This window comes from Acomys minous (assembly GCF_964271855.1).
Source record: "Acomys minous genome assembly, chromosome: 6".
Lineage (NCBI taxonomy): Eukaryota > Metazoa > Chordata > Mammalia > Rodentia > Muridae > Acomys > Acomys minous.
In genome coordinates this window covers 5441823-5468443 of record NC_140487.1, presented here as the reverse complement: position 1 = coordinate 5468443, position 26621 = coordinate 5441823, and the positions used below count along the sequence as shown (strand labels likewise).

The 26621-nt window shown below is 45.7% G+C and overlaps 1 protein-coding gene across 23 annotated transcripts in view; it reads right to left on the bottom strand.

Moving 5' to 3' along the window:
• The window catches only part of CADPS2 (calcium dependent secretion activator 2), a 506252-nt gene that overhangs the window by 271345 nt on the left and 208286 nt on the right, over positions 1-26621 (bottom strand). For all 23 annotated transcript variants that reach the window (XM_084784337.1, XM_084784356.1, XM_084784338.1 and 20 more), the window contains exons 4-6: positions 20577-20657; positions 13973-14209; positions 9859-9980 (exon numbers count right to left, since the gene is read on the bottom strand). In XM_084784337.1, the coding sequence (XP_084640463.1) occupies positions 9859-9980; positions 13973-14209; positions 20577-20657 (440 nt within the window). The remainder of the gene's footprint in view (positions 1-9858; positions 9981-13972; positions 14210-20576; positions 20658-26621) is intronic.

Genomic DNA, 26621 nt, shown 5'->3' with positions numbered 1-26621 from the left:
TAGGATGATGGAGGGTATGGAGGACAGGAGACATGGGGTAGGATGAGGGAGGGTATAGAGGACAGGAGACATGGGGTAGGATGAGGGAGGGTATGGAGGACAGGAGACATGGGGTAGGGTGATGGAGGGTATGGAGGACAGGAGACATGGGGTAGGACGATGGAGCGTATGGAGGACAGGAGACATGGGGTAGGACGATGGAGGGTATGGGAGGACAGGAGACATGGGGTAGGGTGATGGAGGGTATGGAGGACAGGAGACATGGGGTAGGGTGATGGAGGGTATGGAGGACAGGAGACATGGGGTAGGATGATGGAGGGTATGGGAGGACAGGAGACATGGGGTAGGATGATGGAGGGTATGGGAGGACAGGAGACATGGGGTAGGATGAGGGAGGGTATAGAGGACAGGAGACATGGGGTAGGATGAGGGAGGGTATAGAGGACAAGAGACATGGGGTAGGGTGATGGAGGGTATGGAGGACAGGAGACATGGGGTAGGACGATGGAGCGTATGGAGGACAGGAGACATGGGGTAGGACGATGGAGGGTATGGGAGGACAGGAGACATGGGGTAGGATGATGGAGGGTATGGAGGACAGGAGACATGGGGTAGGGTGATGGAGGGTATGGAGGACAGGAGACATGGGGTAGGGTGATGGAGGGTATAGAGGACAGGAGACATGGGGTAGGATGATGGAGGGGTATGGAGGACAGGAGACATGGGGTAGGACGATGGAGGGTATGGAGGACAGGAGACATGGGGTAGGACGATGGAGGGTATGGAGGACAGGAGACATGGGGTAGGGTGATGGAGGGTATGGAGGACAGGAGACATGGGGTAGGACGATGGAGGGTATGGAGGACAGGAGACATGGGGTAGGACGATGGAGGGTATGGGAGGACAGGAGACATGGGGTAGGATGATGGAGGGTATGGAGGACAGGAGACATGGGGTAGGATGATGGAGGGTATGGAGGACAGGAGACATGGGGTAGGGTGATGGAGGGTATGGAGGACAGGAGACATGGGGTAGGATGATGGAGGGTATGGAGGACAGGAGACATGGGGTAGGGTGATGGAGGGTATGGAGGACAGGAGACATGGGGTAGGATGATGGAGGGTATGGAGGACAGGAGACATGGGGTAGGGTGATGGAGGGTATGGAGGACAGGAGACATGGGGTAGGATGATGGAGGGTATGGAGGACAGGAGACATGGGGTAGGATGATGGAGGGTATGGAGGACAGGAGACATGGGGTAGGACGATGGAGGGTATGGAGGACAGGAGACATGGGGTAGGGTGATGGAGGGTATGGAGGACAGGAGACATGGGGTAGGATGATGGAGGGTATGGGAGGACAGGAGACATGGGGTAGGATGATGGAGGGTATGGAGGACAGGAGACATGGGGTAGGACGATGGAGGGTATGGAGGACAGGAGACATGGGGTAGGATGATGGAGGGTATGGGAGGACAGGAGACATGGGGTAGGATGATGGAGGGTATGGAGGACAGGAGACATGGGGTAGGGTGATGGAGGGTATGGAGGACAGGAGACATGGGGTAGGATGATGGAGGGTATGGGAGGAGAGGAGACATGGGGTAGGACGATGGAGGGTATGGAGGACAGGAGACATGGGGTAGGATGATGGGGGGTATGGAGGACAGGAGACATGGGGTAGGACGATGGAGGGTATGGAGGACAGGAGACATGGGGTAGGATGATGGAGGGTATGGGAGGACAGGAGACATGGGGTAGGATGATGGAGGGTATGGAGGACAGGAGACATGGGGTAGGGTGATGGAGGGTATGGAGGACAGGAGACATGGGGTAGGATGATGGAGGGTATGGAGGACAGGAGACATGGGGTAGGATGATGGAGGGTATGGAGGACAGGAGACATGGGGTAGGATGATGGAGGGTATGGAGGACAGGAGACATGGGGTAGGGTGATGGAGGGTATGGAGGACAGGAGACATGAGGGTAGGACAATGGAGGGTATGGAGGACAGGAGACATGGGGTAGGATGATGGAGGGTATGGGAGGACAGGAGACATGGGGTAGGATGATGGAGGGTATGGAGGACAGGAGACATGGGGTAGGATGATGGAGGGTATGGGAGGACAGGAGACATGGGCTAGGATGATGGAGGGTATGGAGGACAGGAGACATGGGGTAGGATGATGGAGGGTATGGGAGGACAGGAGACATGGGGTAGGATGATGGAGGGTATGGAGGACAGGAGACATGGGGTAGGATGATGGAGGGTATGGGAGGACAGGAGACATGGGGTAGGATGATGGAGGGTATGGAGGACAGGAGACATGGGGTAGGGTGATGGAGGGTATGGAGGACAGGAGACATGGGGTAGGGTGATGGAGGGTATGGGAGGACAGGAGACATGGGGTAGGATGATGGAGGGTATGGAGGACAGGAGACATGGGGTAGGACGATGGAGGGTATGGAGGACAGGAGACATGGGGTAGGACAATGGAGGGTATGGAGGATAGGAGACATGGGGTAGGACGATGGAGGGTATGGAGGACAGGAGACATGGGGTAGGGTGATGGAGGGTATGGAGGACAGGAGACATGGGGTAGGATGATGGAGGGTATGGAGGACAGGAGACATGGGGTAGGACGATGGAGGGTATGGAGGACAGGAGACATGGGGTAGGGTGATGGAGGGTATGGAGGACAGGAGACATGGGGTAGGGTGATGGAGGGTATGGAGGACAGGAGACATGGGGTAGGATGATGGAGGGTATGGGAGGACAGGAGACATGGGGTAGGATGATGGAGGGTATGGAGGACAGGAGACATGGGGTAGGATGAGAGAGGGTATAGAGGACAGGAGACATGGGGTAGGATGAGGGAGGGTATGGAGGACAGGAGACATGGGGTAGGGTGATGGAGGGTATGGAGGACAGGAGACATGGGGTAGGAAGATGGAGCGTATGGAGGACAGGAGACATGGGGTAGGACGATGGAGGGTATGGGAGGACAGGAGACATGGGGTAGGATGATGGAGGGTATGGAGGACAGGAGACATGGGGTAGGGTGATGGAGGGTATGGAGGACAGGAGACATGGGGTAGGGTGATGGAGGGTATAGAGGACAGGAGACATGGGGTAGGATGATGGAGGGTATGGAGGACAGGAGACATGGGGTAGGACGATGGAGGGTATGGAGGACAGGAGACATGGGGTAGGACGATGGAGGGTATGGAGGACAGGAGACATGGGGTAGGGTGATGGAGGGTATGGAGGACAGGAGACATGGGGTAGGACGATGGAGGGTATGGAGGACAGGAGACATGGGGTAGGACGATGGAGGGTATGGGAGGACAGGAGACATGGGGTAGGATGATGGAGGGTATGGAGGACAGCAGACATGGGGTAGGATGATGGAGGGTATGGAGGACAGGAGACATGGGGTAGGGTGATGGAGGGTATGGAGGACAGGAGACATGGGGTAGGATGATGGAGGATATGGAGGACAGGAGACATGGGGTAGGGTGATGGAGGGTATGGAGGACAGGAGACATGGGGTAGGATGATGGAGGGTATGGAGGACAGGAGACATGGGGTAGGGTGATGGAGGGTATGGAGGACAGGAGACATGGGGTAGGATGATGGAGGGTATGGGAGGACAGGAGACATGGGGTAGGATGATGGAGGGTATGGAGGACAGGAGACATGGGGTAGGACGATGGAGGGTATGGAGGACAGGAGACATGGGGTAGGGTGATGGAGGGTATGGAGGACAGGAGACATGGGGTAGGATGATGGAGGGTATGGGAGGACCGGAGACATGGGGTAGGATGATGGAGGGTATGGAGGACAGGAGACATGGGGTAGGACGATGGAGGGTATGGAGGACAGGAGACATGGGGTAGGATGATGGAGGGTATGGGAGGACAGGAGACATGGGGTAGGATGATGGAGGGTATGGAGGACAGGAGACATGGGGTAGGGTGATGGAGGGTATGGAGGACAGGAGACATGGGGTAGGATGATGGAGGGTATGGAGGACAGGAGACATGGGGTAGGATGATGGGGGGTATGGAGGACAGGAGACATGGGGTAGGACGATGGAGGGTATGGAGGACAGGAGACATGGGGTAGGATGATGGAGGGTATGGGAGGACAGGAGACATGGGGTAGGATGATGGAGGGTATGGGAGGACAGGAGACATGGGGTAGGATGATGGGGGGTATGGAGGACAGGAGACATGGGGTAGGACGATGGAGGGTATGGAGGACAGGAGACATGGGGTAGGATGATGGAGGGTATGGAGGACAGGAGACATGGGGTAGGATGATGGGGGGTATGGAGGACAGGAGACATGGGGTAGGGTGATGGAGGGTATGGAGGACAGGAGACATGGGGTAGGATGATGGAGGGTATGGAGGACAGGAGACATGGGGTAGGATGATGGAGGGTATGGAGGACAGGAGACATGGGGTAGGATGATGGAGGGTATGGAGGACAGGAGACATGGGGTAGGGTGATGGAGGGTATGGAGGACAGGAGACATGAGGGTAGGACAATGGAGGGTATGGAGGACAGGAGACATGGGGTAGGATGATGGAGGGTATGGGAGGACAGGAGACATGGGGTAGGATGATGGAGGGTATGGAGGACAGGAGACATGGGGTAGGATGATGGAGGGTATGGGAGGACAGGAGACATGGGGTAGGATGATGGAGGGTATGGAGGACAGGAGACATGGGGTAGGATGATGGAGGGTATGGGAGGACAGGAGACATGGGGTAGGATGATGGAGGGTATGGAGGACAGGAGACATGGGGTAGGATGATGGAGGGTATGGGAGGACAGGAGACATGGGGTAGGATGATGGAGGGTATGGAGGACAGGAGACATGGGGTAGGGTGATGGAGGGTATGGAGGACAGGAGACATGGGGTAGGGTGATGGAGGGTATGGGAGGACAGGAGACATGGGGTAGGATGATGGAGGGTATGGGAGGACAGGAGACATGGGGTAGGATGATGGAGGGTATGGAGGACAGGAGACATGGGGTAGGATGATGGAGGGTATGGAGGACAGGAGACATGGGGTAGGGTGATGGAGGGTATGGGAGGACAGGAGACATGGAGTAGGATGATGGAGGGTATGGAGGACAGGAGACATGGGGTAGGGTGATGGAGGGTATGGGAGGACAGGAGACATGGGGTAGGGTGATGGAGGGTATGGGAGGACAGGAGACATGGGGTAAGACCATGGAGGGTATGGAGGACAGGAGACATGAGGGTAGGATGATGGAGGGTATGGAGGACAGGAGACATGGGGTAGGGTGATGGAGGGTATGGAGGACAGGAGACATGGGGTAGGATGATGGAGGGTATGGGAGGACAGGAGACATGGGGTAGGATGATGGAGGGTATGGAGGACAGGAGACATGGGGTAGGATGATGGAGGGTATGGGAGGACAGGAGACATGGGGTAGGGTGATGGAGGGTATGGGAGGACAGGAGACATGGGGTAGGACAATGGAGGGTATGGAGGACAGGAGACATGGGGTAGGATGATGGAGGGTATGGAGGACAGGAGACATGGGGTAGGGTGATGGAGGGTATGGGAGGACAGGAGACATGGGGTAGGACAATGGAGGGTATGGAGGACAGGAGACATGGGGTAGGACAATGGAGGGTATGGAGGACAGGAGACATGGGGTAGGACGATGGAGGGTATGGGAGGACAGGAGACATGGGGTAGGATGATGGAGGGTATGGGAGGACAGGAGACATGGGGTAGGGTGATGGAGGGTATGGAGGACAGGAGACATGAGGTAGGGTGATGGAGGGTATGGAGGACAGGAGACATGGGGTAGGATGATGGAGGGTATGGGAGGACGGGAGACATGGGGTAGGATGATGGAGGGTATGGAGGACAGGAGACATGGGGTAGGGTGATGGAGGGTATGGAGGACAGGAGACATGGGGTAGGATGATGGAGGGTATGGAGGACAGGAGACATGGGGTAGGGTGATGGAGGGTATGGGAGGACAGGAGACATGGGGTAGGATGATGGAGGGTATGGAGGACAGGAGACATGGGGTAGGATGATGGAGGGTATGGAGGACAGGAGACATGGGGTAGGATGATGGAGGGTATGGAGGACAGGAGACATGGGGTAGGGTGATGGAGGGTATGGAGGACAGGAGACATGGGGTAGGACAATGGAGGGTATGGAGGACAGGAGACATGAGGGTAGGACGATGGAGGGTATGGAGGACAGGAGACATGGGGTAGGATGATGGAGGGTATGGAGGACAGGAGACATGGGGTAGGATGATGGAGGGTATGGGAGGACAGGAGACATGGGGTAGGATGATGGAGGGTATGGAGGACAGGAGACATGGGGTAGGATGATGGAGGGTATGGAGGACAGGAGACATGGGGTAGGGTGATGGAGGGTATGGAGGACAGGAGACATGGGGTAGGATGATGGAGGGTATGGAGGACAGGAGACATGGGGTAGGGTGATGGAGGGTATGGAGGACAGGAGACATGGGGTAGGATGATGGAGGGTATGGAGGACAGGAGACATGGGGTAGGATGATGGAGGGTATGGGAGGACAGGAGACATGGGGTAGGGTGATGGAGGGTATGGAGGACAGGAGACATGAGGGTAGGACAATGGAGGGTATGGAGGACAGGAGACATGGGGTAGGATGATGGAGGGTATGGAGGACAGGAGACATGGGGTAGGGTGATGGAGGGTATGGAGGACAGGAGACATGGGGTAGGGTGATGGAGGGTATGGAGGACAGGAGACATGGGGTAGGGTGATGGAGGGTATGGAGGACAGGAGACATGGGGTAGGGTGATGGAGGGTATGGAGGACAGGAGACATGGGGTAGGGTGATGGAGGGTATGGGAGGACAGGAGACATGGGGGTAGGATGATGGAAAAGTAACACTGTGACACTTTGAAAAGGCCATATGGAAACCTGCTATTTTACAGGCTTTCTAAAATTATGCATTTAAAAAGTTTAACTCAAGTTATCCCACATGGGATGCAGGAGAGGGTGGCAGGGATAATGCTTTCCCCAGACTCCATAGGTCATCAACATAAAGCCTTCTGCCAGGCTTAGGATACATGACTTAGAATTGTTCGCCAAAGGCATCCAGGAGACTTCCCAACAATTCAGGGCAGTTTCCTCCTGGAACATTATGGTAAGTCCCTATTGTTGAAGAGAACTGTTGCTGCAGGGCAGAGAGCAGCAGTTCTTAACCTGAGGGGTCGCAACCGCTTTTGGGGTCACGTATTAGGTATCCTGCACATCAGATACTTATATCATAATGTAAATTCACAACAGTAGTAAAACTACAGTTATGAAGTGCCAATGAAATAATTTTATTGGTGGGAGTCACCGCAACATGAACTGAATTAAAGGGTCTCAGCATTAGGAAGGCTGAGAACCACTGACCCAAAACAATGAAGTGATGTCTGGAAGTTTCCTTCCTGCTGGCTAGCTTTCATTGTGTCAGGAGGTGCTATGTAGGATGCACTGGGAGAGCATTACCTAGCTGTGACCCCTAATAGGACAGTAATGACCCGACTGGCAATGTATACTCACTGGTATAACAGTGGCATAGATTTTACCCACTTTCTGTAGGCTGCCCATATTCCAGCAGTGGATGCTTGAACCCACACAAGCAGTCAAGAAGTAATAACTAGTTGTTAAGCAAAAACAGGACATGTTGGAGGGTTTTTTTGTTTTGTTTTTGTTTTTGTTTTTTTGTTTTTTTGGTTTTTTTTTTGGTTCTTTTTGAGATAGGGGTTCTCTTTTTGTGGCCCTGGCTGTCACAGAACTTGTTTTTTGGACCACACTAGGATGGAGCTCACAGAGATCTGCCTGCCTCAGCCTCCCTAGTGCTGTGCCACCACTGCCCAGCAACATTTAAAAATTTAAAGAATTTAACCCCAACAAGACAGAAAGCTCAGTTAAAAAGAGACAAAGACAATTAACATATGATTGTATTGCACATGTGCACATGCATACACGTACACAAACACACCATATGCATGTGTACACAGTGAAAATTGTGTATCAGTGAAAATGTGGGGAACCCAAAACTCTTGTACACTGTTAGTGAAAACAGAAATGGTGCACAGAGTGAGTGACAAGTTCTGGTTATTCTTTAAAGGGCTGATGCAAAATTGTCACATACCTAGTGGTTGTACACCTAAGTATTTAACTCAAATAATTTAAAAATGGGGATTTGAATACATACTTGTATACAGCATTTTCCACAACACGCAAAAGTTATAAACAATCCCAGCATCAATTAGCAGAAATGAACAGATGGGCAAGGTGTGTGTATAGATGATATATCCATACACCAGCACATAATCAGAAACCTGCTATAAGAGGGGAACACTATGCTCTACAAAAGATGCTCTGCCAAAGAGCACATATCACATTATTCAATTTGCATGTAATGTCCAGAATAGGCAAAGTACGAACAGGTAGTACATTAGCCATTGCTTAGAGCTGGGATGAGGAGATCTTGGTAGCTAATGATACAGAGCTTCTTTGTGAGGTGACAGATGTACCCCACAACTGACAGTGTTGAGGGCTGCACAGCTGGTGAGCATGTGATTATATTACCTTTAAATATTTACCACAGCTAAGTCATAAGCAAGTTCCACCTAGATAAATCCTCAGTGACTACTAAGATAGAAGACTAAATCAGTTATGATTTTTTATCCTATTTTTAAAAGGGCACAATACAAAAAAAAAAAATAATGGATGAAAAACATGTCAGTCCAAAAATTAAGGAGATGAACCAGAAAAATCTCTATTTCTCCCTGAGTTGGTTATCTGAAGTTAACGTTCATTCTCAAGAAGAGATATCTGAGACTCCCACAAGTCTGGCTCCACAAGGAAAGAAGAAGAGTCAGAGTGGCTTCGTGTGGTTTGGGGACCTCAGGACATGCAGGGCAGAGGCGCCAGAGGAGACAAGGGAACAGAGTGGGGTGTGGTCCCAGAGCCAGTGAGAGACTGGGCACGGCAGGCAAGGGGTGGGAGGGTAAGGAGTTTAAACGGCTGTGTCTGGACAGCACGCTGCTCTTCACACCCAACCCTACAGATCTAGCCAAAGAGCCCGTTTCAAAGTGACGTAACTCTTGCTCATTCCTTCTTCAGACCCGAACCAAGCTTTACAATGTCATCGCGCAGGAAAGAAAAAATATGTGTCCTAAAAACAGGGTTCAAACAAACATCTATCTGCCTCAGGTCCGAGAGGCAATTACTATCAGAGATGGAGGAGAAGCTTGCGGAAGTCAAATCAGGTAGAGAATATGTTCTCGGCTTTGCTAGTCACTTTCAAAATGTGAAACCTGGTAAGCCAGTCCATGACAGCTACATCATCTCTCCCTCTGTGTGTCGTCATCGTTTAACTGTTTACTCACTGGAACATTCCAAGCCTCCATGCAGAGAGTCTTCTAGCTTTGTGTCCCGCAGAACCACAGGAAAGGCGACACTACTGCAGTACTCTACACAGGTTCTCACAGCTCACACAGTCTGTGTACGTGACTTAGGGACAGACGTGTCCTCCCTAGTGACCGGCCTCACGGCTGCACCGATCAGACAAGTGGTGGTGGGAAGGACATGGGAGGGGTTGGAGGGAGGAGAGGGAATGTGGGATTATAGTCTCACTAAAAATATATCGCACGAAAAGAGAAATGCCCGCAGTGGTTCTAAAAAGAGTTGAGACAAAGCTAGCCGAATGGCCACAGTTCCTACGTATAATATCATCCAATTGTGCATATAACAAGAAACAAAATGTCCTTTTCAATCTTAGCCCCGCCCAACTGGCTTACTGTGGCCGTGACGCTTCAGCCTGGTCCGTCTGCAGCTTCTCTCCTCCTTCCACCTCCATTGTGCAGTAGACAATTCTGTTGGGAGCCACTGACCTCAAACCTTGCACTTCCATTATGACAATCTAAAGATAAAACAATTTGAAAGTAATGCGTAAGGTCGGCAGTGGTCAGTAACACCGAGAACTGACAGGGAGGAGAGTGGGGTCAGGAGGTCAGGACACCCTGTCCCTACTCCCAGCTGAGGACCTATGGGCTGCAGATGGCTTCTGAGGAAGGGAGACCAGGTGTCTCCAGAGGCGTTCCTCCTGGCGTGATGACTGTGCTCCCGTGCACGGCTTCACACCCGTGCCCATTTGGGTCGCACTCATTTTGGACCCAGTGGAAGATCTGTGTGTATTTGCGCGCGCGCACATACATGCATATATCCTAACATATATGGGAAAAGATATGAAGTGTCAGGTTGGGAGGCTGCATGAAAGGGGATCTGGAAGGGGTTGGAGGAGGGAAGCTGAAAGGCCCGTATGATCAAAATAGATCATACACGTGTGTGGAATTCTCGAAGGGGAAATACTAGGTTTCACACAATAGCATCATGAGTGTTCAGGAGGAGGAAGGACAACGGATGGATTTACCCAGTGCTCTCACTGGGATAGCTGGTACATATGGATAGAATACAGCCCTACACTTCCAAGGAGGGGGGCAAAGCCAGCCTCAAACACGTGTGAACGAAGAGCCAATAACCACAGACTCCCGTCAGCTAACTGCACTGTAGCTACTTCAACTGATTCTCAACAAAACCTGATCATCAAGCTACAGAAAATAAGACTGAGCTGTGCTGTGTGCAGCATCATCTCCGCTCAGTCTCTCTTCACTGCTTGCACGATCCTCTTCGGACACTGTACTGCTAACTCAGTAGCTCAGTCTAGCATACTGGCTAAAAAATTAAAAAAAAAAAAAAAAAAGCACAGACCAACAAAGCAGCAGCAAGAAAACAGACAATTGAAAAGAAGGGAGACAAGAAGCAGCATGTGTCTGAGCAATATATAACCACGAGGTTTCACGACACTTAAACACACGCACGCGGGCACACACACACACACACACACACACACACACACACACACACACACACACACACACTACGCGGCACTTGCGCACTCAGCTGGGCAGGTATGGTGGGGCGTGGCCGTGTATCCACGGACCCATAGGCAGGCACAAGATCTGCTAGGCCATGCTAATGTACAGGTTCCATGTGAAATGCACCCAGATTCAAGCCATGGAGCCACCGTGCAGTTGACAGACACCTACGATGGCAAGTATTTGCTTTTCTTGTTTTGCTTGGGTTTTTAAACCTTTACATGGTTTGTTTGGTGTGTTGACTTATGATCTGCCTTTATTATTTGCTCCAACAGCTTTGTGCGTGGAGCATATATATGCAAATGTAATTCTGTGTGTCTAGCTTCCTTTGATAGCATAAACTTCAGTACATCAGTAAACAGAAAACGAGAGGGGAAAGAAAAGGTGTCTTTTCTGCAGCTAAGAGGTCAGCAGTGAAAGTCAGGCACTAATGGATATAATAGGCCACTGAGCCACAGCCTGACGGTATGGTTGAGCTGCAAGGGAGTCTGGCAAGCAAGTGAGAAAAGCGTAGCCAGAGCCATGCACTCAAGGGAAGGAGCATCTTGAGGCAAGTTGTTCAAATCTGTTCTTTACTTCTTTAATCTTACACTCATGCCTTGGTTAAGACTAGTTCTACACCGGACCAGTTCTAAGCCTCAAAACAGAAATGTGACAGCTAGACACTGAATTTACAGCTGGCTTTTTAAAGAGTCTTCATAGTAGATAGGAGGATCCAAGGAACCAGCCTTGCCTAACGGGCCAGGCTGCTACAGCCCGTGGCTGGGAAGTTAGCCACCCACCCATCCCTCAGGCGTCCTGGACCATGCTCGCCTTACTTATTTCACTGTGCTGCTGGACACATCACTCGTTCGTGAAACACTAAGTATGGGCACAGAATATTTGCCTTAGACAGATATGGCAATAAAGATTGTCAAAGCAATTTTATAAATATGCATGCTTCCGAGACTACAAAAAAGGAAGTTTCGGCTTGCATTCTCTTCTTTACACATTACACTGCTAACTCAATACCTCAATCTAGCACACTGGCAAAAAGCACAGACCAAGAATTCAGTCACTAGCCTAATTTTGACTTTGAAAAGGAAAAAGTACTCCTAAGTTAACTTAAAATTTATGTATACTTTTAAACAATAAAAACAATGTCCAGAACTGTATTTTTACTTCTAAGTATTTATTTTAAATGTAAATTCATATATTATTAAATTCATTTCTCTATACTTTTCTTCCCACAAATTTAAAATGCTAAACTCTTGGGAGCATAAAGTTATACTGCAATTAAGTGATCTAGGAGAAAGAAATTTTATGGTATTAGCATATATTTTTTTTTCTGACAGCCAAGTATCTATGATGGGAGATGATGTGAAAATTCAATGTGTAATCCACTCTATGGCTTCAAATTAATCACTCTAATGTTCTGAAGCTTGGGAGACTGAGAAGAAACCCAGAGGCAAAGCAATTTGGCAAAGCCATTCGGTACAGCCAGGATGAACTGTGTTAGAAGACAGCCACGCGTTCTTATTCTGACACTATGTCTACTACACTTACCTACAAAGCAATGCTGGAAGAGAAGAAGGAAAGGCACTTGCCTAATTCTTGAGACCATTAAATGGAGAGAAAAAGAACATAAGCAGCCACTTGTTTTTTTTCTGCTACCACTTAGCAAGCTGCACATCATCAAAGAAATTTAAAATCTACTTCCCAACATCGGGTGTCTGTACCATCACCAGTCACCAAATACAGGCACAAAGTGAGGCTTACAATGGAAGGAAAGGAGCTCTAACCCTCCAGCGACAGCCTTGGGAGAGGGGCTGCAGAGATGGCTCAGTGAGCAGGGAGCTGGCTCTGCAGTCACGAGGACCCGAGTTCAGATCCCCAGCACACATGTGTGGCAGCAACGCCTGTAACTCTAGCTTTGTGTGCTGGGCTGAAGGTGTGGTAGACACAAGCAGACCCCGAGGGCACGCTGGCTATCCAGGCTAGTTGAAATGGAGAACTCCAGGTTCGAGTGAGAGACCCAATCTTTAAAAGTAAGATGGTGAACATTTGAGGAAGATACCCACGTGTTAACCTCTGGCTTGTACATGTGCCCACAAGAAAAGCACAAACATACATGCTATCCTGTGACCCATGAGCATGTACACACACAAACAGACAGACAGACACACACACACACACACACACACACACACACACACACACACACCCCATGTCAGAAAATACAATTTTCCGAATGTGTACTTCAGACAACGCTAAAATTTGCACACAGAACAGATATCATGAGGGCAAAGAGCTGGAGTGTAAGGTAAACAAAGACCTGACTCTCTATGACAAAGCAGTCATTTACTTTACATAAAGTTTCTCTCCAAGGGCTTTTGTAGGAATGAGTGTGTAAACCCACAGACATATTCCACGTGCAACACACAATCACCCAAGGCACAGCACTAGCATCTCCGGTTCTCTGGATTTATATAAAATGGACACAGCTCTGAGGTGTTACAGACCTGTGTTATTTGTTCTGGGTCGGGCCACCCTTCCTGTCTCTATCATTAGAGTAGAACTGCTGAGAAAGCATTCTCTGCCGCCTCACCTTCTACATACCCCAGTCCATGCCTAACAGCTGTGTGCTTGATTAAGTTCTAAACAGATAACCCACAGGTGAAGGAAACTGAAGTCAATGTTGATGGAGAGCCAGATTAGACAGAAATCCTATCTCCACTCCAGTGTTCTGATATTTATTTTATCAGTATACTTATACTTGCTTAGAGGGCGTATGATATGCCTCAACGCCGTTTCGTTGTTTCTAATGTGAGGGCTACATTTAAAACACAACGTGTATTCACTTGCATACAGAACCTATTTGTTCAGAAAATGAGTAGGTGCTTTAACATTTTCTAAACACATCACCCGGCTTTCAATGTCAGACCTTATCATGAGGTCAGTGGGGACTCTGCAGCGAGGGGGAGGGAAAACCACCCACCTCCAAGGTGAATGACAACACCACGTCAGACTTGGACAGCAGGACCTCGTTCTCATCTCCCAGGTCCAAAAACGCAGAATTCTGGGACCGTTTCAATTTTTGTAGTTTAAACTCGGGACCACCTTTCGATACAGGAAGACTTTCTAAGTTGGCCATTAGCAAATTCACGGAGGCTCGCAACTCTTCTATGTACATATTCTCCATGTCTTTTGAGATAAATCTTGGAAATCTTCTTTCCTTAAAAAATAATTAAAAAAAAATAGCAACAGGTCAGTTCCATTATAGTTTTACCAGAATAAATTACACAATGCAGTGACTCACCTGTATAGTACTATGATGCTTTTCCTAGACTGCATCTACCTAACTCCTGGAGCTTTAAATCCCTGCGGTTTGGCAGTCTTGCCTGTATTGAAGGCACCTTTTATGCATTTGGTGGAGAATCGTTGTGGTATGGAATGAATAACATTGTATATGTTCTCTCGTATTAGTCATTTGTATAAGATGTGCATAACTGAAAACAGGTATGGTGAAATGGTTTAGCGTGTATATGAATCCTAATTATCCATCATCTTTGAAGGAGTCGGAGTAACTGGCCTTAAAGAAAATATTCAGGATACACTGGATATATTTCTAGGATTGGATTCTCTTCACATTGCACAAACATGAAAAGATCCCTTATGACTATAATTCAGTCTTTCATTAAAGGGTTAGAAAAGATTTAATTTAAAGCCATGGGCCAATTTATGATAAAAAACTGTTAAGTGAAAAACAGAAAACAATATTAATCTGGAAGATTCTATTTTACTGCAGGAATACATAGAGAACTTAAAAAAATCTTTGCAATCAGCTTTTCTTTTCATACGCTCAATTAAAAACAAAACCCCAGGAACTGGAGAGATGGCTGAGCAGTTATGTGTTCCTGTCCTTTCAGAGGCTCTGGGTTTGGTTCCTGGCACCCACATGGTGCCTTAAACCTCTTGTAACTTCAGCGGGGTCCAGCCTCCAGCTCCTGACCTCCGCCAGCATTAGGCTGGCATGTGGTACACAGACATACATGCAGGCAAGCACTCCCACTCATAAAATAAAATTAAAAAAATAAATTGAACAATGTAAAAAACAGTATCCCAAATATTAATATTTAGAGCTACATTGTCCTTTGAGAAGATCATGCTAATTTATATTTCACAAACCCACAAAGAAGAAGGTATTTTTTAAAACCTCTTTATTCCTTGCTAACCTGGTCAAGCGGAATGTTTGTCCCAGTGAAAACTAGAGGCCTTCACTCTTGTTCCACAGGTATCATTCTAAACCTCACTTTTGATCACCGCATCTCTAACGACACGTCTTTAACAAAAGCACCTGGCCTCGCGCTTACTTGCACCAGTTCATTCGCGGCCTAGACCGGCGTCGGAATGGGACTCAGCCGTGGAGCCCGCCCACCTCTTTGCTCTCCTCCAGTTTACCCTTTATATATTCCTCTTAAAATCGATTACATAAAACAATATTAAATTATATATTTTCACAAACATTAATCTACTATATTAATAATTAATTTTCTCCAAGATCCTTAAGTTGGAAGCCACATTACCAAATTGTAAGTTTGACAATTTCTTAGTTTCCTTAGAAATAAACCGAGTGTTTCTTTTAATAAAGGTAAAAAGGAAAAGGAGTATATTAAACTATAACTATGTATCTTTTTTATGATTTAATTAATCTTTTATGTATGACTTTGGTATCTGCAGATGCCAATAGAGGGCGCTAATGTAGGGTTAAAATGTCTGAACTTATTCCTGGTTTTGAAAACCCACCAATCCCTGGGCTTATCCCTAGCTCAGGACTTGAAATCCCACCAATCTCCATGTTGGAAAACTCTGCCCTGCCCCTCAAGCCGGCTTCCAGCTAAGTTCCTGTGGCTTCTTGCTTGAGCATAAGCAGCCAACTGTTTTGTCTTTCCCAGTGAATCTCTGGTGTGAAGCTTGCCGTGCTTCTGGTGTGAAGCTTGCCATGACTTCGTGGTAGTCCTTGGCTCTCAACAGCCGGGATACCTCTCCCTCCAGACCTGCAACACTGCTGTTAGGGAAACCTTTCTTCTCAGAGCTGAGTCACATCTAACGGGAAAACCTTTCCCCTTAAAGCTGTAGGCTCCCTGAGAACCGGAAACAGGGACAGATCTATAAGCTGCCTTATGTGGGTACAAGAAACTGAACCCACACCCTCTGCAAGAGTAGTAAGTGCTCTTGACCGCTAAGCCATCTCTCCAGTCCCAGACATATATCTTCAGATAATCTTTAAAAGCTTTCTGGGAGACAAAGAATCCTGTGAAGGTCAGAAGTGAAGCGGCAGGATGAGAGGACAGAGGCAATGCCGGTCTGTAACCACCGGGGGCCAGGTACTGAGAGACCTGTTCCCCGGGATTAAACATTTCAGGCAGAGAAGTTGTAAGTTACCTTGTCCAGGTTTGTCTGGAAAAGACGCAAATGTTTGTCTCCTAGCTGAAATAGCCCAGTGGCTACAACTCAAGTGTACATTTTAAATTGACCACTTTGGTAACTAATCCAAGAAAGTTAAAGAACGCCCACACACCTTGCTTCTCAAATGCTCTCTGGGAATACTTCTACTATTCAACTGGTTTGACGATAGACAGCGCACTGAATGATATACTGTATTTTCATTTTTTATTTTTGTGTAATTTATACTTTTGCATTTTAAAATTCTATCTTCACAGAAGAGAGAAAAAAAGAAAACTTGTGACATATTTGAAGGCTCAGATGTATCAATTTCTTTTCAAATTTCCAAGGTGTTGTTTATGTAAAACTAGCATTTACACATGAAAAAATCCTCTATATATTTAGCTATTGCTAAACATTCTTCATCATTGTCTATCAAAGAGGAAACTGGTAGGCATCTTGAAAATAAAGCTATTATTTTCACTTTTGTGAGAAACTGTTGCTACTTACTGTTTCATGTACCCTTGACCTTTGTCTTCTTTTCAGCTAGGCCCATACCTCTGGCAAGTCCCCAGAAGCTGATAAATCTTTGCTTTGTCTTTCATAACTACTCAAATTAGGTACCTTTAGTCCAAAAATATGAAATATTCCAAAATCCAAAATGTTTTGAGCACTCTGAGGCCACATATCTAATGTGGGAGGCATACAGTCAACACACAGCACACCAAAATAAGTGCTGCACAAAATGACCTGCAGTCTATGAAATCAAGGTATGAAACATCAATGTAACGGACTCTGTATTTAGACTAAGGTCCTGTTGCCAAGACTGCTTATGCATACACAAATATGCTAAAGTCTGAAGAATTCCAAATCTGAAATACTTCTGGTCCCAATCACTTTGGACAAGGGACAGTAAACCTGTACTGATTTCAGGATTCTAGTACCATTTGGGCCACTTAGACCAAAGGCCATAAAGCTACTGAGGTACATACATATGTGTATTCTCAAATTTGAGGAAATTAAATTATCTCTATCATATTGATAGTGCCTCTACCTTTCCATTTCAATATGGGAGAAGGTAAGAGTCCTACAAATATGTTAGGAATTTAGTTCTGCCATGGCTTCCTGCTGATAATGTGTAGTATATAAAGATTCAGCCATTCAAAAGACATCCATGGGGACTGCAGAGATGGCTGAGAGATTAACAGCAGTTGCTGCTCTTGCAGAGGGCAGAGGTGTGATTCCCAACACCCGTCGGGCATCTTACAGCTGCCCTTAATTCCAGTTCTACAGGACCCAGTGCTCGCTTCTGGCTTCCACAGGCACTAGGCATGCATACAACACACACACACGCAAACATGTACATAATAAGGTAATAATAAACATTAAATCAAGGCATTCACTTAGCATCTGGCACGTCTTCTGCTCCAGCTCACTGGAGTACTGCCAGGATGTGGGCAAATATCCTCTCTTGTCATAAACTTAAGTCTTAATAAGTATTAATTAAAAATAGTTTCTTATTGCAGAAAACATTAAGTATTATGGAGAAAAAGGCAGAAATGGAGCACAGTTAGCAGACAAGCGGCTCTAACATTCAATAGAACTGTCCAATTTCATTGAAGACAGAACTTTACAGCATAAAAGTAGATGTGAGGGCATGATCTTTGTGTGCCAAGTTGGCTAGCGCTGGGCAACCTGCTATTTTGCCAGGTACCAACGTAGATGCTGCTATGGATACACTTTGATGTTATTAACAATTATAACCATCCTACTCTGAGTAAATCAGATGGTCTACTTTGGAACATTGCCCTCTGGGTGTGAGGTGGCCAATTACACCTAAACAAATGAAAGCAATTATGGTTGCCCGCACTTAGGGGACCCTCTCCTGAGATGTCCCTCCTGCAAGCCCACCCCTACAGTGACACGCAACACTTCCCAGCTGCCTGTAATTTGAGCAAGTCAGAATATAAAGGAGGTGGAAAGTAAACTGAAGTCTTTTATCTTCGCAGTTTTCAGGAGATTCTCACTGATGGTGGGGTGGCATTTTTCAGGGTTGCAGCTCTTTGGGGGCCAATCATGTTCCTGTAAGTAACCTCTTAGTCATGCCTCTGTGAGAGGAAAGGATACTTCAGTGGTTCACTAAACTCGACTTAAGAGTGGAATATTCCCTTTAGTATGTCACCACAGCCTTATATAGAGTGAATAAAGATGTTCACATCTTCTAAGTAAAACTTATACAATGACTATATGAAGGTGGGCCTTATTGAGCCAGCTTTTTAAAAATATTATTTATTTATGAACTTTTAAAATGTAGGCATTCTCTGTCTGCAGGTATACCTGCATGCCAGAACAGGGCATCAGATGGTCATGTGCCACCATATGGGTTGCTGGAAATTGAACTCAGAACTTCCAGAACAGGAAGACTGACAAAGGGCTAATATCCAGAATATATATAAAGAACTCAAGAAATTAAACACAACCAAACCAAATAATCCAATAAAAAACAGGATATAGAACTAAACAAATTCTCAACAGAGGAATATTGAATGGCTGAGAAACGCTTAAAGAAATGTTCAACATCCCTAGTTATCAGGGAAATACATATAAAAATGGCTCTGAGATTCCATCTTACATCTATCTGAATGCCTAAGACCAAAAACGCAGATGACAGCACATGCTGGCGAGGATGTGGAGAGAGAGGAACACTCCTTCATTGCTGGTGGTGCAAACTTGTACAACCGCTTTAGAAATCAATCTGGTACTTTCTCAGAAAATTGGGACTATTGTTCTACCTCAAGAATCAGCTATACTACTCCTGGGCATATACCTGGAAGATGCTCCACCATACAACAAGGACATATGCTGCATTATGTTCATCGCAGCTTCATTCATAATAGCCAGAATCTGAAAACAACCTAGATGTCCCTCAACCAAAGAACTGATAGAGAAACTGTGGTTCATTTACACAATGGAATACTACTCAACTATTAAAAACAAGGAAATCTTGAATTTTGCAGGCAAATGGATGGAACTAGAAACAATCATCCTGAGTGAGGAAACCCAGACCCAAAAAGACACGCATGGCGTCCGGTACGATTATGTAGGCCTAGGTCCTCAGATGTGATCCTCTGTCATGGCAGCCATGTTTCTGGATTAAAATTCTACAAGTCAGATAAGAAAGGTGGTAGGAAGGAAGGAGGGCAAGGAGAGAGAGAGGAGAGAAAGATACAGGGAGGGAAGGAGGGAGGAAGGAAGGGAAGGAGGGAGACAGAGACAAAGGGGGGGAGAGAGAGAGGAGGAGGAAGGTAGGAAATGTCATGTATTGGAGATGGAGGGAGGGAAGAAAGGGAGACAGGAAGGGAGGGAAGGAAGGAGAGAAAGGGGAGACACTCAACCTTCCAACGACTCAGTTTCTGTTCAGCAGAAGGAAAAGGAAGGAATTACAACCCCTAGCAATGTCACTGTAATGCTACTGTGAAGGCTCAAAAGTTTTATTTCACTGAAGTAAATTAATCTGTCAAGTCACACCAAAGAATAGCTTTGACAGTTAAGATGCATTTCTGCAAACTCCCAAATTATTAGAAAGGAATTCAGCTTTTGTTTTAAGCAGATCTCTGCTCTTGGGAACAGTGGTTATGCAAGTAAAGACACTAGCATTCTAACAAAAAAACATACCCTATCTGTCAGATTCTGTTTTATACATTTCAAATTATATTTTGGACAGTCAATCATTCTATCAAATGCAAGTTGGCACCACTATTTGCCAAGCACTGTACTGGAAATGTTAAAATTCATATGATCTTAAAAGGAAACTTGTATCCATGATTATAATTTTCTTGGTGCAATATTAAAACTCTTCCAGATCTAGTTAGAACACACAGACACACACACGCATGCACACACACTTTTAAATTATTATAAAAGTTATCATTGAATTTACCCAACTCATGTATTAAGCATAGAAACCCCTGGCAAGATAGCATGCTTTATCTAGAATATGCTAATTGAGATACTTTGGGTTAAGAGGTTATTAATATAGAGGAGCAAAGCATAACTCAGGCGTAGTATGTCTGGCCACGTCATTTTTGTCATTTTGACAGACGGTAATTCAAATAAGGACAGACACGAGGCATTGCATGTTAGCATGCATAACGTACCTTTGCCATTTTCTCTGCCAACTGCAGGCGGCCATCAAGTTCCCTTCTGATTTGGGCTGCTTGCTCATCAGCATTATCCAGCTTAAAATGAAAAAAAAAATACATGTGTTCAAATAGCAACTCAGTGGCATAGACACAAAAATTAAATGACTAAAAAGGTACAGTAGATTCCCACCAGCTACCTGTTCAGAAGTTGGCTTGATTACACTGTAACCCAATTATATTACTTTTAATTGGGTTTTAGTCAAAAAAGGCTAAATCTGTAAAACTCAATAGCCGACTTATTAAGAAATGAAATTATTGTACTAATTCTGTTCCTAATGTGTTTGCAACAAATCTAAAACAAGAAGTCACTGTTTCCCCAACGTTGCTATGACTCAGCAAGCTTGTTGTCCCATTCTCCTCTTTGCAAAAAGCTCATCCCTGAGCACTTCAGCACTGATGATCATCCCTGAGCACTTCAGCACCGATGGTCATCCTGAGCACTTCAGCACCGATGGTCATCCCTGAGCACTTCAGCACTGATGGTCATCCCTGAGCACTTCAGCACCGATGGTCATCCTAAGCACTTCAGCACCGATGGTCATCCATGAGCACTTCAGCACTGATGATCATCCCTGAGCACTTCAGCACTGATGATCATCCCTGAGCACTTCAGCACTGATGATCATCCCTGAGGACTTCAGCACCGATGATGATTCCTGAGCACTTCAGCACCGATGGTCATCCTGAGCACTTCAGAACTGATGATCATCCCTGAGCACTTCAGCACCGATAGTCATCCTGAGCACTTCAGCACCGATGATCATCTCTGAGCACTTCAGAACTGATGATCATTCCTGAGCACTTCCGCACTGAAGGTCATCCCTGAGCACTTCAGCACTGAAAGTCATCCCTGAGCACTTCAGCACCGATGATGATTCCTGAGCACTTCAGCACTGAAGGTCATCCCTGAGCACTTCAACACTCATGATCATCCCTGAGCACTTCAGCACCGATGATGATTCCTGAGCACTTCAGCACCGATGATCATCCCTGAGCACTTCAGCACCGATGATCATCCCTGAGCACTTCAGCACCGATAATCATCCCTGAGCACTTCAGAACTTATGATCATCTCTGAGCACTTCAGCACCGATGATCATCCCTGAGCACTTCAGCACTGATGATCATCCCTGAGCACTTCAGCACCGATGATCATCCCTGAGCACTTCAGCACCGATGGTCATCCCTGAGCACTTCAGCACTGATGGTCATCCCTGAGCACTTCAGCACTGATGGTCATCCCTGAGCACTTCAGCACTGCTAAGGTTCCTCCCTTTTTCTCTTTTGGATGACAAGATGTCAATTAATATTCTTTTATTTTTAAAAGTATCTCTACATTTTTTGTCTGTATTAATGCTTGACAATTAAAGTATTACTTGAATGACAACTTTCCACTTTTAATTCTACATGCACTGCTCACTCTAGTTACAACATTTATGCTGCCAAGAAATGTTTGAACGCTTCTACAGCAGGGCATTCGAGTTTCACTAGTACATTGTATTAGATGTGATAGAAGGCAGATAAAAATGCAATCATTAGCTTTCAGAAATTCCCCATTGGTGTGGTAGATATTTTTTGTCTATGACTTGAGATCATTCCTCTTTTGCTACATGCTCGCATGTTATCTTCTTGATTACTTAATCTTTTATTAATTCATCATAAGATGTTAAATTGGTGGTATTAAATGTTAAATTCCTTTTCATTTCAATCCATTCTCCTTTCCTTCTTTATCATCAAAAAGCTATAGCAAAGGGTATAACCTCACTTTAGTAATGATAACTTTAAAATATTTAGTTATGTATATGCTTGTTTCTATTGAATGTACGCCACACGTGTGCAGGTGTTTCTGGAGCCCAGAAGGCGGCACTGGATCACATGAAGCTCAAGTTACAGATGGTTGATAAGTACTGATACTTATTTATTCCACAGTGAGGGAATTTAATAAAGACGCAATTGTATCTAAATTAGTCATAGACTTTCCTCTAAGAACATCAGTATCTTATGAGGTCACAAAATCCTTCAAGTTACAGAAGAACAGAACTTACACCACCAAAGAGATCAATCTACAGATTAACAGTTTTACTTAACTTTTAAGAAGAGTTGTTCTGGTTATCTCTGAATTTTAATGCAGTTTATTCTGTAAGAGAAATTTAACCGCTTTAGAAATATCAACGGCTTAACTGCATCTGTCTGAAGATGCAGGCAAAGAAAGGCACTGCTGCACTGAACTGCAAGGCAAAGCTAACATCTCCGACATGAAGAGCCTTGACTTTAGTGACTGCCGCTGCCATCATGTGAATAATAAAAAGATCCTATTCCTGGACACATATACAAATAAACTCTTGGAACAGAATGTAATAAAGAAAAGAGGTAAAAATTTAAGGGCTTATCCCTGTTTTCAAAACCTCATATAAGATTTAAGGAGCAAATTATGTCAGCCTTTTTTCCAATACGTGAGCACCTTGGATTAATGTCCCATATTTTGTCTTATTTTGAATACCTTTGTTTGTAACATGCTTTATGCTAAAATTTAGATACCCTTTTCTCTCTTCCCATTCCTCACTTCTCTTTTTCTCTGGGAAACAATTTCCATGTGTTGACCGAACTGGCTTCTGACCCACGAACTAAAATGGTCTCCCCTCTGCCATTTCTCTCACACGTTCTGGGATGAAGACAGGTGCACTACCACGGCAAGCTACAGCAGTTTTTATTCAGTTAAGGAAACTGTAGGTTTGTAGATTAATAACAACGAAGGACTCCATTGTGCCTTCCCCAGGATACTGAATGTGATAACAACCACCCACCTCATTCAGATTTCCTCAGGATAAAGTGGCTCCTATAGGTCGACGTATCTACTGCCACCATCGAGACACTGAACAGTTCTGATCCCTCCTGGCATCCTTTTTTTTAACCACACCTTTTTTTTTCCTACCCAACCTCGAACTGATTAGTTTTGATAACAATGAGTTTCATTCTACGCAATGCCTACAAGTATATTTTGTTAAGGCAAAGAGGATTTTCTTGTAACTTATACAACAAAGTAAGTTATGCTCCCCAGAGAAGGTAACACTGATAAATACTGAGGAGCTTTGGGTCTGAAACCTGAGTGGCCTCCTGAATACTCGTGCTCAAAACTAGCATCAGTGGAAGAACACTCTGAAGTGCCACTGTCTAGCTACAACATGCCATGGGATATCCAGACTTATCCTCTAAATGTCTATTTGAAAATTCAACTTTCATAAAGAAAAGCCACATTAACTTTAATGAAGAGGTGAATCGTATATCTTGACTCCCTATTTTAAGTACTCATGAATAATGCCATGTTATAAGTGGGGTGTCATCTATCCAATTCCTTAAGCCCAAAACAGAGGGATCACCTTTGACCTCTCTTTCCTGAGCAGCTCAAGCCCAACCTACCTTCACTAAGAGTAAGATCTAGGCAAGCCAGACTTGTACCTGAAATGCTTCACCAGATTACCTTTCTGCACATGAATAGTGTGTGTGTGTGTGTGTGTGTGTGTGTGTGTGTGTGTGTGTGTGTGTGTACACATATATGTTGGCACACATATGCCCTTCAAGCCACATTAAGCACATCCCATAAAAGTGTTCAGAAGCAGGGGATGCCCCAGAACTAAAGTCCTTGTGTGAAGACTGATTTCAGATCCCCAACACATAGATAAAAAGCCAGGTGTGGAGATGGTGATAAACATATGTAATCTTACACCTGGGCAGCAGGGACAAGAGGACGATTGAGGTTATCTGGGGGGGGGCACTTTATCCAATCAGCAAGCAGCAAGTTTAGTAAGAGACCACATCTCAAACAAAAGGTAGAAACTGACTCGAGAAGAAGACTGAGAACTGACGTCAACCTCTGGCCTCCACATGTATACAAACGTGCATATCACACAAGCAAGAGAGAGAGAGAGAGAGAGAGAGAGAGAGAGAGAGAGAGAGAGAGAGAGAGAGAGAGAGAGAGAGAGAGCGCACACACACACACACACACACACACACATGTACAGATATAAACACATTCTCAAAAGGGGAGTAAAAGAGAAAATAATGTCTTTGTGCTTTGAATCCTCAGTGTAACCTGAATAACTGATTTTCCACACAAACAAAATGGCATATGATGTTCTGGAGGAAGAAATGCCTGAAAGGATAAAGTACAGAAGCAGGCATTTTAAGATGCTGTTGAGACTGCAGTCCCTATTGATGCACACAGCTAGTGACTCAGAGGGTTGCAGTTGGGACCACATGCAAGTCTTCATTTCTCAATACACCCTCTGTTGCAATTTAATGTCCTCTAAGCTCATGATTTCAATATTTTTTTAATGACAAAGATTACACACCTCACAGATGTCTTAAATGCACTGGGGATAGGGCTTTTAAAGAGTGTCATTCAACCTTGACCATGACAGATGGGCGAAAGCATCTCTCATCTCAGCAACGCCTCTAACTTACACCACGTAGATATCTTATGGCTTCAAGTTTCATAGCATCTCACTGGCTTGATGCATATTGTCAAAACACACACACACACACACACACACACACACACACACACACACACACACACACACACTTTGATTTTCCTCACCCTCATTGCTGTGGGAATACTACTATTTTTCCATTTAGAGTTCTCTAGAATGACAAATCTTATCTTGATCCTTGAGGAAGTTGTGACTCTGTTTAAAGTTGTGAGCAGGATTTTGTAGAGAAATCTGTTTTCCCTCACAGAAATGCCTGGATCTGATAGCTTTTCCACAGTTCTCAAAGAGATGGTTCGCTCAAAGGAGGTAAAAGAAGTACCCACTCTGCACAGAGAGAATCCTCCCTCTTGCCTTCGATGCCAAGAAGCTCTACAATCTTTGGGACCCAACCCACAGAAGCGGCCTCCTCGCTCCTCACAGAAGCGGCCTCCTCGCTCCTCCAGACCACCAGTTTGCACTTACTAAGTTCTTGGCAAGGAAGCACCAAGGCCCAAGCTCTTCATCACGCTGAGCCAAGCACTCACAGTCACGTTACTTACTTAGGTCCGTCAACGTGCTCAACACTGTGAAGCAAGCCAAGCTGTAGATTTTTCAGTGGCTATAAACTTGTAGTGCCCTAGGACTCTGTACTTTTAATAATAAAATCAAAATGCAATAAAATAAAAAGAATTGTTATGTGAAAACAGAATATAATTGCCACAAGAAACGTGATAAGTATTGGAAAAATTCTGTAATGCACAAGCTGTTTGTGGCGGTGGCACAGGCAAGGATTTGTGAATGTGGGTCTCCAAAAATGGAGAACTTTGGAAATGCCGATCTCAAACCATGTCCTTGCTCAAGTCTGTTCTTGTTCTGGAGAGAAGAAAAAGCCCCAGAGAACAGAAATACTTTTGAGGAGTACTGGGTAGGACAGAAATTTGTGGATGCACAGCATTATCTTAAAAACAAAGAAATCTTTTTAAAAATTTAATTTTAATTATGTGTATGGGAATTTGTGTACTAACACGCATACGTGAGTGCTGGCGCCCACAGAGGGGGCTGGAGTTTGCACAGAGCTGACAGCTATTCAGTGAGAACTGGATCTAAGTCCTCCACAAGCGCAGCAAGGATTCTTCAACAAGGAGCTGCCTCTTCAGCATAAGAAAGCCTGTGCATTAATACGAAGATAACTTTACCAAGTTTTACCCAACAAATTCCTTACATAGCCTGTGGTGTTGCCTGTCTAATGCTCTACAGACTACAAACAAAGTATTAAACTCATTAAATCTAATCATGTATTTACAGATTGTTCTCAAAATGTCCCTCTTGGCATTGCTTAGTAATGAAAGCTATCTGTAATTAAATTCCTGTTACCAACAGGCTGACTCTCCTTATATCAATCTTGTTGAACACATACACACACACACACACACACACACACACACACACACACACACACAAAGATTAACAGTTCTGTGTTTCTATGGTGACATCTTTTTATATGCTAAGCCTAGTAAAGTGTGCCCCTCAA